The 20,238-nt window shown below is 39.0% G+C and overlaps 1 protein-coding gene across 5 annotated transcripts in view; it reads left to right on the top strand.

Annotated features, from left to right (window-relative positions):
• KDM1B (lysine demethylase 1B) overlaps positions 1-20,238 on the top strand; it is a 42,708-nt gene that overhangs the window by 422 nt on the left and 22,048 nt on the right. For 2 of the 5 annotated variants that reach the window (XM_038390624.2, XM_038390623.2), the window contains exons 2-13: positions 269-333; positions 4,244-4,346; positions 5,310-5,434; positions 7,341-7,430; positions 8,629-8,740; positions 9,791-9,907; positions 11,185-11,223; positions 12,382-12,586; positions 13,823-14,001; positions 15,151-15,327; positions 16,405-16,479; positions 19,110-19,247. In XM_038390624.2, the coding sequence (XP_038246552.1) occupies positions 4,257-4,346; positions 5,310-5,434; positions 7,341-7,430; positions 8,629-8,740; positions 9,791-9,907; positions 11,185-11,223; positions 12,382-12,586; positions 13,823-14,001; positions 15,151-15,327; positions 16,405-16,479; positions 19,110-19,247 (1,347 nt within the window). In that variant the 5' untranslated portion in view covers positions 269-333; positions 4,244-4,256. Of the gene's footprint in view, positions 1-268; positions 334-4,243; positions 4,347-5,309; positions 5,435-7,340; positions 7,431-7,791; positions 7,921-8,628; positions 8,741-9,790; positions 9,908-11,184; positions 11,224-12,381; positions 12,587-13,822; positions 14,002-15,150; positions 15,328-16,404; positions 16,480-19,109; positions 19,248-20,238 lie in introns of those variants that run through there. The other 3 variants (XM_038390625.2, XM_043508319.1, XM_043508320.1) reach the window with 2 other exon arrangements.

Below are 20,238 nucleotides of genomic sequence, written 5' to 3'. Positions count from 1 at the left end.
GCTCTTGGCGCCGGGGATTTGGGGCTCCCTGGGGGTTATTTTTTGCGGGGGGGAGGGATCTCTGGGATTTTTATGGCGGCGGGGGGGCTGTATCTGGGAATCTGGTGTCTTCCCACCTGGCGGGCCGTGGGGAGGAGTGTCTCGATGGGGAGTAGGGAGTGTCTGGGTGGGAGCAGGTGCCCGGGGGTTTGTCTCCAGAGTGCAGCAGGGATCATTTCCAGGGAGAGGCTCTTTCACTGGACCTTACCATGGTTTCTCTTTCTTGCAGCTCTGGTTGGAAGTGCTTTGGACACGTTAGTTTAATCTGCGGCTCCTGGGTGATTTGGATCCAAGGTGAGCAGAAACCAGCTCCCGCAGAGCATAGGTAGATTTCTCTTCTTGCGGTTCCCACCTGTGCTCTGTAGCTTCGGGATTCTTTTGGAGCCTGCGGGACCCCAAGGTTTAGAAGAGAAACCTCAAACTGGCTATCCCCAGCTGGGGCAGTGACCCTTGACACATTGCCTTACAGCTGCTTATGTTGTGGTGTGTCTAAAAGGAGACTTCTCTTGCAAAATACTTGCAGATAATGACATAACATTTAAATGATGCTAATGTTACCATTTTATGGTTAATGGGTTGAAATATTCTGTCAGATGGTTTTGTTGACGTGTTTTAGTTAAAACTCCATTTGAATGTTTTTCTTAAAAACGCTTTTTCAACAATGGATACATTTAAATGTGTGCATGTATATACAATTTTTGATTATCCAAAATCTTGTTTATCATACTAATGTTATGATCCCCATGTCATTCAGATGAATTAGTTGTCACTATATGTTTAAACTCTGAAATATTTTCCCTTGTAGTGGTATGTAACATACTTTGTCACATCATGTGAAATTTTTAATGTATCATAAATGTCTCCTTTTCAGAGTTACTTTAGCAACCAAAAGGCTACTATTAATAATAATAAGATAAATGTAAAGTCTAGCATAGAATAATAGAACAATTTGCTACTGGAAATGAAGTTTTGGTTTGGTTTTTTTGGGGGGGCACCCCCACCCCCAGGATCCAGTAGCGTAGCTGAGGGTAAATGTGAGTAAACAGAGTTTACCCACTTCTCATTTGGGGAAAATGGAGTTTAGACTAGCTTACTCACCTTTTTTTTTTTTTTTAACCATTTCACCAGTGGCAGGATCCAATAAGCAGCAGACTGTATAACCAGAAGTATGAGTTCTTTATATATCTTAACAGATTGATTTTTTTCCTCCTTGATACTTGGTATAAATATACCAGCCATTCTGTAACAGTGACCTTGTACCCTTCAGATGTGAAGGGTTATCTGTGTCCTAAATGGTCTTCCCAATCAGTTCAGCAGAGGATAACAGCAGCCTTCTTCTCCATGTCTGTGACCCTGTATGTCAGAGGTGGGCAAACTACAGTCCACGGGACCGTCCTGCTGGCCCCTGAGCTCCCGGCCAGGGAGGGTAGCCCCTGGCCCCTACCCTGCTGTTCCCTCTCCCCAGCAGCCATGCGGGCAGCGTGGCTCGCGCCCGCCCACCTCCCAGGCTTTCCAATAAGCCTGTCCTGCTTCTCTGAGAAGCCTTGTGGTGGGGTGGGGGGGGATTGGATAAGGGGCAGGAGGTCCTGGGGGGCAGTCAGGGGGCAGTTGGATGGGGTGGAGGTTTGGGGAGGGGGGCGGTCAGGAGACAGGGAGCAGGGGGGTTGGATGGGGAGGTCCTGGGGGGCAGTTAGGGTCGGGGGTCCTGGAAGTGGGTGGTCAGGGGACAAGAAGGGGGTGTAGATGGGTCGAGGTCCCAGGGGACCTGTCTGGGGGCAGGGGTGTGGATGGGGGTAGGGCAGTCAGGGAGCAGGGCAGTTGGATAGGGGGTGGAATTCCAGGGGGGCAGTTAGGGGCAGAGGGTCCCGGGAGAGGGTGGTCTGGGGATAAGGAGCGGGGGGGGGGGGTTGGATGTTGGGGGGGGCGGCTGTTTGCAGAGGCACAGCCTTCCCTACCCGGCCCTCCATACTGTTTCACAACCCCGATGTGGCCCTCGAGCCAAAAAGTTTGCCCACCCCTGCTGTATACAGAAAGAATTACCTTCTCTTCTTTTTGTCTCTTCTGGTCCACTAGTCAGCAGTTGTCCAGCTGATAATAGTCAAGTACCCAATTCAAGTCAGGTTCACCAAACTCAATGTATATCGGTAATTTTTCTTCAGGATAATATCGTTTATAAACAGACATGTCTAGCCATGTATGACAAAAGCTTCTCGACTAAGGAATTACGCTTTGTTACCAAGTAAGGCCGTACAAAGAATATACAAGTCTCACCCACTCCTGGAAGCAGGTTGCAGGAAAAAACAGCACCATGTCACAGAGAGGTGTGTGCATGCCCTAGGAAAAGCCCCATAAAATACAGACTGTATTTTTTCTATATGCAGGTGTGATGTTACCCAGCTCAGTACACCTGTGGTGTGGTGACATTGTTCTTTATTCAATACACTACAGATCACCAATCTTCTATTTACCTTATTCTAATTGATTAGGTTAGACTACATTTCTACATAAACAAAAGGAGGATAATACGTTGGTTTGTCTAAACTCCTTTCCCTTTCTGTTTTCATTTACACAGATACCTTAGTGTGATTTTCCCCACTTCAGTCTAATCCTTTCACCTCAGGGTGAGGACAGTGTGTTGGTTTAGTTGATCACATCACGTTCACTTAGTAATAAACAAATCTCATTGTATGAACACCCATTATCTTTTCCTGTTGTCTAATTAAACTATCTACACTGCCACTTTCAGCGCTAAAATGTTAGTTGTTCAGGGGTGTGAAAAAACACCCCCCTGAGCGAAAAAGTTTTAGGGCTGAAAAGTGCCAGTATAGACAGCACTTTAACGCCAGGAGCCGCGCTCCCAGCGTTAAAACTGCCACCCCTCATTCAGGGTGGATTTTTTTTTCTTCCGGCAATAAAGCGTGTCTACGCTGCCCACATCACAGCACTGCCGCGGCCGCACCGTAATGTGGGCAGTGTAGACATACCCACAGCCTTAAATGTCTTCGAAAAAGGAAATTGCTATGAGCATTTCAGTGGCAATTAACGTCTCCTAATAAGATAATATAAAAATGGTAGATTTAGAAATGGCAGTGATTGATTATTGGAAAGGCTCACAAGTATAGATATTATGAACTGCATAGGGTTATAGTTGATTGTCACATTTATATCTCAATAATACAGACCGAGTTCTTGGTTCAGTGGATTAATATAGATATCTTTCTATGGTATCACTTCCCCTTTGTGTCTTTTTCTTTTTCAGTTCTTTTTCTGTGTTCTCTCTTGTTTGTACTTCACTCCCTGGAGAAAAGGACATATTTGACATAGCATATTTTAAAATCTTTTGCAGCATGTTTTTATACACCAAGATCTGCACACCTTATAACTTGTGCAATAAATGATGGTTTCTTCCCCACTTCCAATCAAAGATTTAATCAGGGAGAATTATAGTGAAGCCTCAAGTTACTAAGACTTTATTATTTTTATAATGTATGCTACAATGCATTTACTGGTAAATTATAAAGTATTATAACTACATATAATTACAACGCAACTATAGTTGTCTAGATGCTAAATTAACAAGTATGTTCATAGGAAGGTGTGCAAGTCTCGGAATACATTTAATTTGTCCTTGACTTGAGATTAAATAAGGGTTCAAATACATTTATGTTAAAAGTTACTATACAATCCAAATTCCTCAGCCCCGCATAGGACCAGTGTCACTGAGAGTAACAGTATAAGACTTGCATTATGAGCTTATGTTTATTCACTTTCTGAACTATAATTATCAGCTAAGTCTTCAGGTGGTGCAAATCAGCTTAAGTCCAATGAAATCAATACAGCTATAGAAATGAAGGGCTGGAAGTGCCCTCAACAGGTCATCTAATCAGTCCCCCTGTACTGAGGTAGGATTAAGTAATGCCTGAGTAAGACCGTCCCTATGCTGATTTACACTATTTGAGGATCTTCTCTTATCTGTTCGCGTTGAGCTTAGTTTAAAATAAAGTTACTGTTCCTCTTTCCTGCCCACCCACTTTTTCTTTTCTTTTTTCATTAATGGATATAAAGGAGTGTAGCTTGACTCGCTCTCGTTGACCAATGTGGTGGTTGGTGGTGGTGAATGTTCATGTAATATCTTATTAATCCATTCTCTCAAACCAAACCATTTTGTCGTATTATTTAACAATCTTCTGACTTCATTTTGCAGATCCTATAATACAATGTCAACTGGAAGGGTACGAACAAAAAAAAAGTCATCCTCATTGGACCAGTCTCCAGATAACCTTCCTTTGCGGAGTTCTGGGAGACAGGTACTTAAGTGTTAAAAATTATATATTTAAAGCTTCAAAGAAATGATTTTTGGAGTGTGCATTTGTTTAACATTTATTATAAAAGAACTCCCCTGTGTAACCCTTTTGGGCAGTACCCAGTTATCACAAACAGAGGAGAAGTATTTGGAATTGTCCAAAGAGAAGGTGAAAGCATTTTACAACTCCAGAAAAAGACAGGAAGAGGGCACTTATGAAGTATTGGACAAGACAAGATGTAAATTTAAGCAAAGGCCCTGATGTTGCAGTGGGCTCCTCTTCCATGGGGGGTGGGATGGGTCAGACCATTTAGAATTCATCCCCTTGTAGTAAAGCTGTTTGAATAATTACTGGCTGTATTTTGAAAATAAAATCAATTGGTCTTTGGGATACATCCATACAGAGTAGTTGGCAGGATTGAGGCCTAGACAGACCGTACAAATTGGACACACAATGCCCAGAGTGACCACCAGGAAGATGGTTCTGTATTGGAGTTTTGTTATTTTAAAAATTAATTTATAAATTTTAGGAGTAGATGACAATATCTTTATTAACGTAGATTAACATTGATTGGTTTTGTGCAATAAAATAATTTTAAAGAGAGATTGGAATGATGGTGCTAGAAACACTGGGATCCAAAGGAATGAAAAATATTAATTTAAACTGGAAGCCCTGTTTTATAAATTATTTAAGGGTGTCAATTAGAAGACTAAATCAAGAAGCCTTTAAATTAAATGGACATTGCGAAGAGTGTTGGATCTTTAAAACTGACCTTCCTTGACAGTTGTCAAGTTGTCCCTCGCTGCTATGGATTCCAGAGATCTGATTTATATTATTTTAGCCATTGCTGTGCCCTGAATGATGAAACAAAGGAATCTTTGGGTGTTGCACTGTAGAAAATTCAGCGCCATCGTCGTTTCCAGTCACCGATCCTGTGAGAGTTCAATTCTGACTATTCTTTATTAGGTGAAGAAGAAGGCGGCTGAAGTAGCAGAGGAGGAGGAGGACGCATCGGAGAAGAAATATAGAAAATGTGAAAAAGCTGGGTGCACTGCAACATGTCCAGTTTGCTTTGCAAGTGCTGCTGAAAGGTTTGTCTTTCTGTACTTGCATACCTGGGTTTTTGACAAAATCTCTTAAATCTACAGGCAAAACTGGGAGGTACAGATGTAATAATGCTGGTTGTAGACCTAGAGTGCTCGTGAATCATCACAAACGGCATCTTGTGCAGATGACATTTTGCAATGTATTGCCAATTCTGAATTAACGTTGCTCAAGGACAAGGGTTGTCAGGGCAGCACGTCTGTTGTTTTCTGGCACAGATTTTGTTTTTCTGAAATTAAGGGTGTGTTTATGAAACATACACAGAAGAGCTTCCCTATCAAAACACAAAATGAAACCATCATGTACTCTCCTAGACTACTACTGTGGTGTTATAGTGTTCTCTAATCTGTCGTTAATGTGCTGAGTCTGCAGGATTGGCTCTGAAGGTTACAAAACTATTTTGATTATAACATCCTGTTTTCACTCAGGACTAACTTCCTGTTCAACTTTTATAGAAGTACTTTTTTATTTTAACATTCTGAATTTAGAGGTATGCGGAAATAAAGCATTACTACATGGGCAGGGCTTATAATATGCAGCATGTTACTCTAAATGTATGTGGCACTGTCCCCTCCCAGTCTAATATGGTGCTATTAATTTGGCTATTATATACAATTATTTTATGCTGCCTCCAAGTTATAAATTGTGTATGTATTGCATCTTTTTATATTGAAAGGGAATATCTGCATTATAAACATTGTCACAGGAAAGCTGGAAGTTTTGGCAACTGAGTATGCGGCATATGGGACTTTTGATACCCAGGAAACCCTGGGAAGTGATTTTAAAAGTTGCAGGAGGCAATTAAGACAATTTAATAATTTTTTAAGTCTTATTTTGTAGCCGTTATTTTTAAAAAATACTTCCATATGATTACTTATTGGAAATTAGATAATTCCATGGCTAGCCAGCTCAGACACCATTTTGCTTTGCTACCACATAATTTTAATTTTAGAGGAATATTTAATTGACTTTGTCTAATGAATGTAATTCTTATATATATGTGACAATAAAAGAGAATGAACACTTACAATGTGTAATTATATAGATTTTTCTCTTGGGTTAAAATAGCAACCAAATCAGTAATTTTATATAATTGAAAATAATTGGACAATAGATATTTCACATGCACAGACCTAGACCTAGCAGCAAATAGTTCTATATTTTTGGTTTAATCAACCTATGAATTTGGGCTTTTAGAAGGAAATGCCCCATGCTTTTTTTTTTCTTTTTTAAAAAATAAATAAGTTGTAAGCTCCTTTAGGCTGGGACTATGTTTTCCTGTGTGTAAGTAAATGGTTGTTGACACAGTATAAATAAGAGTAATAATTATCAATGTCCAGCAACCTTCTCTGAGATCTGGCTCAGAGCAAGCCCAATTGACCATACTAAACAGAAGCTGCTGCAATCTCAGAGGAGTTATAAAACTCTACATGACATACATTTTGCCACCTTTGCATCTTGTATTGCTCATGATGAAATATGAGATCTTTGATACAGTTAATATTATTTTTTAATTATTATTTTTATTATGACTCTTTCTGTTTTTGTAGAGCTTAGAGGCCAGGGCCCATTATGCAAAGCTCTGTACAAAACATAAAAAGAAAAAGCAGAGTACTTTTCCACCAAATGCATCCGATGAAGTGAGCTGTAGCTCACGAAAGCTTATGCTCTAATAAATTTGTTAGTCTCTAAGGTGCCACAAGTACTCCTTTTCTTTTTGCGAATACAGACTAACATGGCTACTACTCTGAAACCTAGCAGAGTATCAAATGCTCTTCTGCCATGCCCTGGCCTTAACATTTCTTTACATTTTAAAATGAAGCAGAGTCCATGGGTTTTTGTTTTTTTTTTTAAAGTGTCATAATACAGTCTACATGTTTTCTTGTGTCCTAGGTGTGCTAAAAATGGCTACACATCTAGATGGTATCATCTCTCCTGTGGGGAACATTTCTGCAATGAGTGTTTTGATCACTATTATCGAAGGTATACTTACTGAAACCATGTTTTGTTTACAGAAGTCTTGGAGAGATTGATTGGATATTAAAAATGTACAGTCTCATTTATTGAAACAAATATTTTAAACTTTCTCCTCTCTACTGACTTTATTTTGAAGTGAGACTTAGCGACTGCTAAGTGTAAGTTGCACAAACTGCAGCTGGTGAGTGGGCCATTTATCCACCAAAAAGTGGCAATCTGAGCCATATGTCAGTTCTTCAGTGACTTTTTTTAAAAAGTGTTCAGGGCTTTTTGAAAAGAGTGTAAATTAACAGATCAAAACCAACAAGTAATGAGTTGTGAATCTGTTCTTTTGGAAAATAACTCAAAATATTCCTTATTTTTTAAGGTACACTGTAGGCTTGGAAGAATTAGATTTTTATCCGTAAATGTTAGTAAATGTCAATTTTACCAAACACGCACAAATCGATGAAAAACTGTTTCCATCAATGAGAATCAAAATTTACAGATAAGCAAAGTAAGACTCATGCTGCTTGAGAACTTGTTAGAGTTTGATTTAAGGATATTTACTTTGCATATTTTGACATGAGATATTAAAACACAAATTGTCAACAAAGCTTATAAAGCTTTAACTTTTTTAAATCTGTGTCTATTGTCATTAATTATTTATTGTCTGACCCTCCTGTAATTTCCCACAACTGTGAAAATTTAAACCAATAAAAATAGAAAAAAGTACTTAATAAACATTGATATATTATCTGTCAAAATTACAAAAAAAAAATAGACTTGAATTCTGTCAAGAATTAAAAGCAAGCCCAATTTTAACTTAAGTAAATACACTTGGAGTAAATCTAGATGAGGGTGGTAGGAATTTAGTTTTACAAAGTGCCTTTCAGATTCAAAGTATCCCAAATCAGTCAAAGAATTTGATGCTTGAAGTTTACTGACTAGAAAGACTAATATGGCAGTTATATGCTGAGCTGTAGTTCACCTTAACCTTGCATATTAGCCCCTGTATTTATTATCGAAAGGAAATGTAGGCCTACACACTTCCCTGATTGCTATCACATTTGTTTCTTTAAAAAAGTGCTATCCTCAGCTTTATGTGTGTGTGTCTGTCTCTCTCTTTTTAAACATGATTTTTTGGAATAAGTATTGTTCGTTAAAATAGACTGGACCAGCCCACTTGCTAACTGCTTGCCATTTACTTTAACTTTCTTCTTAGTCATAAAGATGGTTATGAGAAATACACTGCTTGGAAAAGGATTTGGACCAGTAATGGTAAAAGTGAGCCCAGTCCTAAAGCTTTCATGGCTGATCAACAACTTCCTTACTGGGTAAGGAATATAGTGCTTTGTGTTTGTGTGCGTTTGTTTGAAGATCAAGTAGCAGGTTCTGCTCTGGGACTCTAGGAGGATTTCTGGTATTAGGGAGGTGGGATAAAGCAGACTACAGATAATAATCCTGGTCAGTTTCTCCACTGTCAGAAATCTTTCCCAATCATAGAATCATAGAATATCAGGGTTGGAAGGGACCTCAGGAGATCATCTAGTCCAACCCCCTGCTCAAAGCAGGACCAATCCCCAATTTTTGCCCCAAATGGCCCCCTCAGGGATTGAACTCACAACCCTGGGTTTAGCAAGCTAATGCTCAAACCGCTTGGCCAAGTGCTCTCTATGCAATACTATGTTTGTCAGTCTAATTACTGAGGCAGTAGGAAGCATTTAGGATGTAGTTCAGGTGGAAGCAGATGTCAGGAGTGGGCAGCTGGTGATGGCAAAGAGGATGGTAGCATTAGGGAAAATGGAGAGAGAGGAAGAATAACAGCCATAAGGGAGCAGAAGGTAAGTAAAATGAACGGGACTGGAGTATACCTTCACTGGACGGGGGTAGAATGGAAGGGACAGTTCAGGCAGCAATGGACAATATAGATTTAATCCTGAGACGTACTGCATACTTCCAAACCCCAATGAAATAAGTGGGAATTGTGTGTTCAGTACATCATGGAATTAAGTCCTATGAGTGAAATTCACCCTCATGCAGAAGACCAGTACAAAGTCTATGCACAGCTTAAGTCTTATTTACACCCTGTGGGCTTAGGTGGCTCATAGGCCTTGTCCTGGCCATCTGCATCAAACCCATAGGGAATAAGTAGGCTTAAACTGTGCATAACCCTTGTACTGGTCCTCTGCATGAGGGCGAATTTCACCTTATGTGAATAATGTATTTAATAACTCCCTCGCATCTTCCTTCTTACCTATCCATTAGTTATGGTCCCAAAGTAAATTTCCTATCACATTCCTTTGCCAGTGTTTGTTGCATCATGTAATTGACTCTGATTATAGATCAAGCTCAAGTTAAAACATGTTTGGTTTTTTTACTTCTAGGTGCAGTGCACAAAACCAGAGTGTGGGAAATGGCGTCAGCTGACAAAGGAAATCCAGCTTACATCGCAAATAGCAAAAACGTACCGATGTGGTATGAAACTGAACAATTCTACTAAGGTAAAAGCAACACTGTTAGTCCCTACTTAAGCTGCAGTTATGATGATTCTCTTGTTATAGTCATTAACTTGGCTTTTTTTTTTTTTTCCTTTTAACATTTATATTTGTTAGAATGATGAGTTGATTATCGTAGGAGCTGTATAGTTTGTATTCTACAGCAATTTAAATGTTTCCCTCAGGAAAGTGATCAAAGTGCAATATCCAAAACATCATTTGTAGAAACGCTCATGCAATTAGTTGTAAAATCATGTTTCAAAATGCTTAGAGATCAGTCTCCACAAAAGTTGCTGCTTCCAAAATGTATGTGCCTTTCCAATATCCTTTTTTGGTTTAATTTTTTCTTTTACTAGTCAAAACATCTGAAATGTCCAATGATCCTTTTTTTTTTGTTTTGTTTTTTAATGTGCATCTGTGCTTAACAACTGAAATGAAAGGATTAAGATTTAATAGGAAGATAGTGAACTCCTAAAAGTCATTGTAGTATCTTACTAGCAGTACTTGACTTATGGTTGAGGAAGGACTTTTGTCGTGAGTCTGTTTTCAGACATTTAAGGTGAAGTTCTGGCACTATTGATGTCCATGGGACCAGGAGTTCACCCTTTAATTCTTTGGACAAGAGAATTTTCTCATGGAATCCTCCTGGAATATATGATAAAATTACATCTGGCTGTTTTTTGTTTTGTTTTGTGGAATTTTAACATGAAACACTTTTTTCACTTCCTGAGACACTTTTAGATGTCTCTGAAATTGCTATTCAAACAAACGATTAACTTGCTATTGATATAGTGCTCATTGAGGACAGGTGCCTTTAGTATACATATGAGAGTAGTATACTGTGCATGCACAGGAAATGATTTTATTGAATGTTTGTACAATGCTGCAGGTACTTGCCTCTTCACATATGCATGTATCTGTATTGCTGAGCACTGAAATGCAATGTAAGCCAAAACTCCTCTGTTTCCACTCAACTCCCCAGCTATGTATATGTTAATATGGGATCATTAGATAGCCAAGGCCATTTGGTTCAATCAGCCAGGAACTTTATCTGTGGTGTTTGGCTTTTTAGTATTTTTTAATATTATGTACTGTAAAAAAAATAATTACCATATGGTAGTATTTTAGTTATCTGTGCTATGAAAGATTAAAATAGAGCACTTTTTTAAAAGTTTTTTTTTTTAAAAATACATTTGTAAGTCGATAGGAGTTGTACCAGAGTCTGATTGCTTCTTTTATGTAATATTCTTGTGTGGCTTTAGATAGTTAAATTTCTCTTTCAGATTGAGGGCTCGGACCAGTGTTCCATGCCTGAGGATCTGGTGAGTTGTCTGTACATGACGGTTTATTTGCTCTGTAGTGTAAAAGTGGGATGAAAACTTGGGAATGGGGTAGGTGTTTTTTTTCCCCTTTCTTGGCCAGAGATCACAACAGCAGCGTTGTCTTTTTTGGCATGTGTGAATTTCAGCCTCAGGAATTGAGATTGCCTGTGCCTCATCTGGAGAAGGATCCATTTTAATAATGGGGAAGGGCTGACCCTTCAACCTTCTAATCTTTCTTCCCTCTTAGTATAAATGTTTGTGTGGTTTTCATAGTCTCTGACTTAAGGCCCTGATTCTAGGTCTACTCCTGATTCTGGGATCTAATCGGGCAAAAATGGCATACAGTACCTGCACTAACCATCCAGATTTGGGCCGAAAATTCCCTGTTTTCGGGGTCTCCATTTTCTTTCAGGCTAGTGTCCTGTTTCGTAAACTGTCTTCATAGGTATGTGATAAACTAAACTGTAATTTTTCGCAATTATTACAAAGGTTTGACTGTTTTGAAGTGTGGCATTATATTTTGGTTAGACTGGGATGCCATCACGAATGGCATGACAGTGCATTGCAGTTTCTCTGCACAACATCATGTGCTATAAACCAAAGTTGGCAAGTATATGAACAGTTCCTTTATGCCACACAATTTGTTCAGGTTAATTCTTGGTTAACACTTGTGTAAGCTTGCCTACATATTTAAGCTTTTTGATCTGTATTTGTTTTGCATTTTAACTATAGATCTGCAAGACAAGGTTCATTGTTACAGGGAGGGAAGAATGTAAATGAAACTGATCAATTATGTATTGCCATAAGCCTCTTAAGTTTCCTAAATTCACTGTCTTGAATCAGAAACAATTAAAAATGCCTAGTCTGGATGAGGTGGTGAAGTATTTCTCCTTTTTTTAGCTTGCAAAATGGATGTTGTGTTGTGGCTCTTGGCAGATTCATTTCTAATGCACATGGCAACAGTTCAGGCTTTCTAAGTCGGGCACAGGAGGGAGAGAAAGGGAAGAAAAATGTCTTTGTGAATTAAACTGTCTTGTCTCTGAGGCTGGTGATTTTAGTGCTCTCAGGTTTGAGTTTTGAGGGGGAAAAGGAAAAACCAAGTCAAATGTGTTCAGAGTATTGATGCTTGTTCTCTTCTGCCTTCTCTCCTCCATCCAGAGAGTTGCTGAAGTTTCAGACCATTGGTGGTACTCCATGCTCATCCTCCCTCCTTTGCTTAAAGATAGTGTGGCAGCTCCTTTGCTGTCTGCGTACTATCCAGACTGCGTAGGCATGAGTCCCTCCTGTACCAGCACTAACCGATTACTTGGTGAATCCAACGCTGTGAAGTTAGAGCACATAAAGAGTACACCTAATATAGCTGGTAAGGGCTGTTCGTGTGTCTATTTCAGGGATTTTCAAACTTCATTGTACTACGACCCGCTTCTGACAACAAAAATTACTACATGACCCCAGGAGGGGGGACCAAAGCCTGAACCTGCTCTGGGTGGAGGGCCAAGGCCAAAGCCCTCTCCCCCTAGGCAGGGGTATCAAAGCTGAAGCCCAAGGGCTACAGCCCCAGGCAGAGGGCCTCTACCCTGAGTCCCACAGCTCAGGGCTGAAGTCCTTGGGCTTCAGCTTTAGCCACGGGAGGTGGGCTCAGGCTTCGGCCCCAGGCCCCAGCAAGTCCAAGCCAATCATGGTGACCCCGTTAAAACAGGGTCGTGACCCACATTTTGAAAATTGCTGGTCTGTTTACATGACACAGCTCTGCAAAGATTTGTGTCCTTTTCTTGAATGTTACATGTTCAGTTACTTGAACTGAATCATTATACTGCACATCAGGTTGAAGGATGGTCTTGAGGGTTAATGCCATGTGGTGATGAGACAAGAAATCTGGGTTCTGTTCCCAATTCTGATATAGATTTTTACATGTGATCTTTGCAAATCACTTCATCTCTCTATAAGATTAGAAACTTGACAGCACTTCTGTGAGGCTTACATCATTAATGTTTGTAAAGTGCTTTGAGATTCTTGGATAAGATGATCTTTTACATTTCTAAAGCACCATTATTAGCAACAATTCAGAAAACACAAGGGTTTCAATCATTTATGAATAAAGAATTTATTTTCATATTGGCTGTCTGTGATAGTTCTAAAATTCATGTACTCAGAACTGCTGATGTCAGAGACTGTCTAGCAACTTACTCTTCTTCAATGTATTCTGCATTTCAAGATGATGTTTTATTTCAGAGAGAACAAAGAATTTTCTGAATGTTAGACTAGAACATCTGTTGGCCTGGATTCTTTCTACTGCATCCATTTGTCCCACCTGGGTGTGTTACCCAGAGAGCCAAAAAACCACTCTAACCTGGATAGGTCCAGATCTCTTCAGCTGGAAGGACAATGTCTGCATTGCAGGACTTGGAGGGTGGAGGAGGGAATAAAGCTGTGAAAACTTGGGACAATCCTTAGAGTTGTCAGAGGTTTGAGGACTTCCTTACTACCACCCTGAGGATGGTCATTGGGCATGCTCAGTGTATAATCTTCCTGGCCAGGAACCGACTAGTACATACAGCAGAGTATGACTGATTCACGGCCTGTCTTTATTCCATTTCAGGGATGAATAGATACTTCCAGCCCTTCTACCAGCCCAATGAATGTGGTAAAGCACTCTGTGTGAGACCAGATGTCATGGAATTAGATGAGCTCTATGAGTTCCCAGAATATTCACGAGATCCTACCATGTACCTAGCTTTGAGAAACCTCATCCTGTCTTTGTGGTACACAAATTGTAAAGTAAGCAAGGCTGAGAGCTAATGGTATATTTTTATATTTACAAATAATGTACTCTTAGGCACTGCCTCCAAGAAGTATAGGCAGAAGAGCCCTCCTGGAGTCTGTGTTCTATGAAGAATGTTCATTAGACACAATAATTGCACTTTAAAAATTGTAAAACAAAACAAGACAACCAGCACTAAACAAAAAATTTCTTGTACTTTAATAATACCAAGAAACTTCCTTTAAAGTGATCTTCAAATGTTTTTGAAACATTCCAACTTTAAGATGAAAGCCCTGTACAAGCTTGGTAAAGGGAAGCTTAAGAATATTTCTAAATGGCTTTTTAGGGCACATCAGTACTTTTTGTTTATGTGAATGTTAGGTAAGTACTGACACCTGGGTAAGCGTGAGAACAGGCTTCTGGCACAACTATAGCTGAGGATGACTAAGGAGGAAAAGTAGAATATCAAAGCTTCTAGCAGTTTAGAAACTTAGTCCAGATTGAGCATGTTATTTGCAACACAAACACCATGTAGTGAATAGCAGTCTCACAACCACCTTCTAGTATATCTGCAGGGGCACAAGTGACCCCAGACATGGTTGTGGGCTTGATTCTCTCTTTGTTTATACTGATTTAACTCAGTTGACTTGGAGTTACTCCTGATTTATAGTAGTATAAATGAGATCAGAAGCCCTATTGGTTTTCTCAAAACTAAGACTTCTCAACTCCTAATGCACAACTTTTGAATATGATCCTGTTTTTACTTTGGCTGGAGTAGCATACAACTTGCACAAACCTCAACTGGGTGGATCCACAGGGCATTCAGTGGAAAAGCTTGACTATCTAGCATCACTGCGATATCTAAATGTACTTGGCAGGCATGGATGTAGCTGAGGTCCATTGTACTCTTATCTCATTTGTTCTGTGTTAGTTCACTCTGTTTGGTTATGGGAGAATTGGAAGAATCAAATGGTCTAGAGTTCTCTCCCTGCAGTTGGCTGGCACACAAAATTGTTTACTCTTTGTTAATCTCTCTTAGTAACCTGTTTGATTAGAGGTTAGACTTCAGCATCTGAATTACAGTTGAAATGTGTTTTAAGCATGGGAAAGCATGGAACATTTTGTATGAACACGTCTTTATTTTGTTTTTGTTTCCCTAAATGCAGGAAGCTTTGACCTCTCACAAATGTACTCATCGTATCATTGTGCGGGGGCTTGTGCGTATTCGCTGTGTGCAAGAGATGGAGAGGATACTTTATTTTATGGCAAGAAAAGGGCTGATTAATACAGGGATTTTGTCAGTCAGTCCTGACCAACATCTTCTTCCCAAAGAATACCACAATGTAGGTAACCATAATATTCTCATTAATTAGTAGATAGAATATGCTGCTACTTAATTTCTGTTTTCACGTTTGGGCTCTTGTTTCAATCTGTAATTCCAACCATATTAGCCAGGATCATGTTTAAACCTAGCTTGGCTCTTGGTAGCAAAGTGTTAACTCCCATTGACTTCAGTGGACGCATCAGGCCTATGGTTTCCGTGTCTATTATGGACAGGGATGAACTACTTTGTAACCTGTTTTATAAACCCGTGGTATACACTCTGCTTTCCTCCACAATCTAGCATAGCAATTCACCCCTCTTTACCCACGCTAGAAAATATGGCTTTCAAGAACTGTCGACTTCTTAGTGTATGCGCAACATGCCTCAGGTGCACATGACCTGGATTCATCACCGAATTTGGTCTGCTGGTTTGATCATTAGCTTCTCTGACCAGACCAGGTACTCACAGGGAGCGTGATATGAACGCTGATTCATTTCCCGCCCCCCCCCCCCAAGAACTGTGATCAAAGGGTACTTGTATATGACTATCAATTTGTGTGACACAACACTTAAATGTAGATCAGAAATGAATATGTGCTGTAATGTCTGTATTTCTAAGAGATACGCTAAGTACAATTTTATGCTACTTGAAAATGAAAAGTGTGTGTGTATTTTAAACTAGTTTTCATTATTTAATGCCTTTTGTGATCAAAGATGCTTACAAGATACATGGTGCATCTGATCTAGGTCACTTAACTTGCTTGACTTTTTATCAGCACTGTTTTAGTCGAAGTAAATTGAGACACATGCTTTTAAAGGCCTCAAATAAACCAGTTAGTATCCCCAAAGCAATAATTGGCCTTCCGTGGACACTAAATGAACCCTAACAAATCATACCTTTCAAAGTTATCATTGACTATTTTAGAGGACACAGGCCTGATCCCACACCACTGAAATCAGTGGGAGCACAGATGTCATCCATAATGTGCAATGATTGATTTTTGTTTTTGCACCAACTGATTTCTTCTGTAAGAACATTTGCTACTTCCCTTCTCTCTCTCTTTTTTTTTTTTTTTTTTTTTTTTTAAACAAAAAAGAAATCTGTCATTATTGTTGGAGCTGGTCCAGCAGGATTAGCAGCTGCAAGACAACTGCACAACTTTGGAATTAAGGTAAGAAGCTTTAGGATAAATATCTTTATTCAACACTTAAAAACAGCAGAATTCCTACTACACAGAAACCTGTCCTTCAGTAATGGAAAAATAATATTCCTAATACAGATGCCTCCATAGAAGAGCCCAATAAATGTACAAAATCTCAGGTTTAATTAGGTTAGGTAATATCTGTTGGTTGTTTTAGTTCAAGTCAAACAACAAAGCAAAACAGCAGTACATTTAGTACATATTTTATGTACTATTTTAAAAAATGACATATGAGTACAGTGTCCAGAATAGAGGGACCCTGATCCTTGACTGCGGTTCTTAGGTGTTATCATAATGTAAATAATAAGGGAAAAATTAACTCTTGTTTATTAAATTAACTTTATCAGAATTAAAAATAATTGATGTGATCTATTTATAATAAACAAGTGTACATAAATTGCATAAATTTGAATGTATCCCTCTTCACCCACTCATCTTGATTCTGCAATACTTTGCACACATAAGTAGTCCCATTAAAATCAGGGGAAATACTTCCATGTGTAAATGTTTGCAGAATTGGAGATTGAGTGGGAGTTGAGCACCTAGCTCCTTGATTTCTTTTGAAAATCCTTGTGACCAGATTCCTGGATGGGCCACACTGAGAAGTTCCACGCTCAGGGCAGACTGCAAGAAATAGGGCAGATCATCCCCAAAGCTGGTGGTTTACTCTATAATTAGATTCCCCAAGCCAGTAACAAAAAAGCTTCTGCAGTACCATACTGGTTAACCGGAAGCCAAACACAGTCCCCTTTGGGCATTCCAGCCCGTGGCTCCCACCCAGACAACCAAGTCTAATATAGTTAGAGGTTATTGAAAACCTATTTCACCATATGTGAGGTTCTTACTGATCCCAAAGGATCAGACACTTACCCCAGATCAGGATGTATCTGAGATCCTACCCAAATATCATGCTGTCAGTCAATCCTTAGTAAATGAACTAAAGATTTATTAATAAAAGAAGAGAGAGTTATAAAGGTTACGATTGCAAAGTCCTTATGTCAGGTTTGTAGCAGTGATGGAATAGACTGCTGGCTTGCAAAAGTCTCTCTGGTAACTTCCAAAAGATTGGAAGGGCCTCAGTCCAGAGTTCAAGATACTCCTTTTAGTTGTAAATCCACAGTCCAGGGAATTAGAGCAGGAAAGGGGCAACATGGAGGTGTCTCAGGTGTCTTTTATATTCTTTGCCAGGTGCATGGAAATGTTTGGTCCCAAGATGGAGTCCAGGGTCATGTCATTATCACATGTGCTCGCATGCTTTGCTGACTCATGCAGCTATTTACCATATTCTTTCCGAGGTGTCCACAGGAAAGGCTTACTGGGCAGGATGAATTTCTTCAATGACCCATTGTGAGCTGACAGGTTTCAGAGTAGCAGCCGTGTTAGTTTGTATTCGCAAAAAGCAAAGGAGTACTTGTGGCACCTTAGAGACTAACACATTTATTTGAGCATAAGCTTTTGTGAGCTACAATTCACTTCATCGGATGCCTATGATGCATCCTATGATGCACCTTAGTCTCTAAGGTGCCACAAGTACTCCTTTTCTTATTGTGAGCTGAGTGTCCTTAATGGGCCATCAACACATAGCTGTCTAGCCCTGATGTAAATCTATCTGGAGGGTATCACCCAGGAACAAAACATATATTGGAGATACAAATACATAACCAATATTCATAACTTTAGATACAAAGATCATACGTGGATTTAATCAGGATAATCATATTTGATAGCTTGTAACTTTTCCATTGACACCTTACGTGATACACTTTGTGCAAGACTTATGGAAATTGTGTAACAGAGTAACAACAGTGATGCATCCGATGAAGTGAGCTGTAGCTCACGAAAGCTTATGCTCAAATAAATTTGTTAGTCTCTAAGGTACCACAAGTCCTCCTTTTCTTTTTGCAGATACAGACTAGCACGGCTGCTACTCTGAAACAATGATATAAATGGTCAGCTTTCTTATACACAGCATCACAATCCAGAAGGCTGGAATTCTGCCTGATTTTCAGCCCATTTCATGATTGCTGAATCACAGAATGCACGTTGTCCTCCAGCTGCATTGTTTCAGTCATGCAGAAATGTATCTTGCAATGAATTATATTAATATCAAACAGCTTCAGTTTTAACTGAAAATATTGCTTATCCCTTTAGAAAATATTTATTTTCAGTATATGAAATGAACATTAAATGTATTTTAAAAGAAGCAGTAAAAGGTCAATATATATTAACTTGGAACACTGGAGCACCTTTCCCTAAACCTGAAAATTTGGAAGTTTTTTCACTTTGTAGATGTTGAAAAAAGCAAATGATAATATGCTCAAGCCTAGTTTTATTAAGGTATTAATTTTGGCTAAAGTGTAAATGAGCCTTTGTTTTATAACTGTGTGAGTGTGTATGTATCTCTTTAAATTAACCTTTAAATGACAATTTGAGAAACAAGAATGGCAGGTCTGCTCCATTAGTGTCCATTTATCAACAAAGTAAAGTATTCAGCTCAATAACATAACTAAGCAGCTTAATTTTGTCTTTATCCTGGAGCCTAGATAAGCGTTTTTAAAATATCTTCTCTGACAACTTCCTAAGCTATGTTTGTGTTACAGGTCATTGTGCTAGAAGCAAAAGACAGAATTGGCGGGCGTGTGTGGGACGATAGGACTTTCAAAGGAGTCACTGTAGGAAAAGGAGCACAGATTGTCAATGGCTGCGTCAACAACCCAATAGCACTAATGTGTGAGCAAGTGGGTTTCTTCCCTGCAATGGTTACGCATTATTGTCAGTGAAAGTGGTCTAATTACAAAACCATGTAGGCATGTATATGTGTGTGAGTGCTGTGGTTTTGCTCCACATGAGTTAATATTTCTGAATATAAAAGTTTCCTTCCAGGAATTAGGTGAGTCAGCCTCTTATAATCAGAGTAATGATTGAGCAAACTTTAAAATAATTTGTTTCTTTAAAATATCTCCATTTTAACATTAGTCATCTTAAAAAAAAAAAAAAAAAAAAAAACAACCAATCAAACCAAATGCTCCCTCACAATAGAATTCCTTGTGGTAATTTATGATTGTAATTATTTCTCTGGTACATTTAAGTTCTTTATGAATTCTAAAGAATAGGAAAAATCCTTAGTTTCAAGTACTACCTTTCAGACAGAGTACTATATATGTATGTATTGTCTTGAATGGCTCTTTAAATACAATTATGTTTGATCTATGCCACGTTTTAACTATAAATGAAGCAAAAGGCAAAATATTTTCAGAGTGCAAATTTTTAATTGAAGATCTTGCAGTACACAATTCAAATGAAATTATTGTCCGCATTGATTCAGGAAAGGAGGTGAAGAAATAACTAGCTCACGAGATGTTCTGCTCAAAGTATCTGTAGTCCATCTCTTAGGTGAACCAAGTTAATAGAGAAAGTTTTCAACTTAATGGGTGTGAACAAGAGATTCTGATGAAATGCTATTCTAACTCGTAGCACCCAAATTGACCTCCACAGAAAAACAGCACTTTCATCCTTAGTGGTACTAATCCATATATGGAGAAACGGTCAGTCTGTAAAGCATAAGAGTTTATCAAGTTTGAGAACTTTAGGGCCCATCTGTATTGCAATAACAACCACATCTGGTGACCCAATTTATGACATGGTTGGTTTGATTAAAACATAATTCTGTCTTGTAAGTGACATCTGTATGGTAACCATGTCTTTGATTAGTGCTAGTGTCTTTGATTA

The sequence above is a fragment of the Dermochelys coriacea genome, chromosome 2, assembly GCF_009764565.3.
Source record: "Dermochelys coriacea isolate rDerCor1 chromosome 2, rDerCor1.pri.v4, whole genome shotgun sequence".
NCBI lineage: Eukaryota > Metazoa > Chordata > Testudines > Dermochelyidae > Dermochelys > Dermochelys coriacea.
Note: the sequence above shows the minus strand (reverse complement) of the source record. Positions and strands in the feature narration are given on the sequence as shown.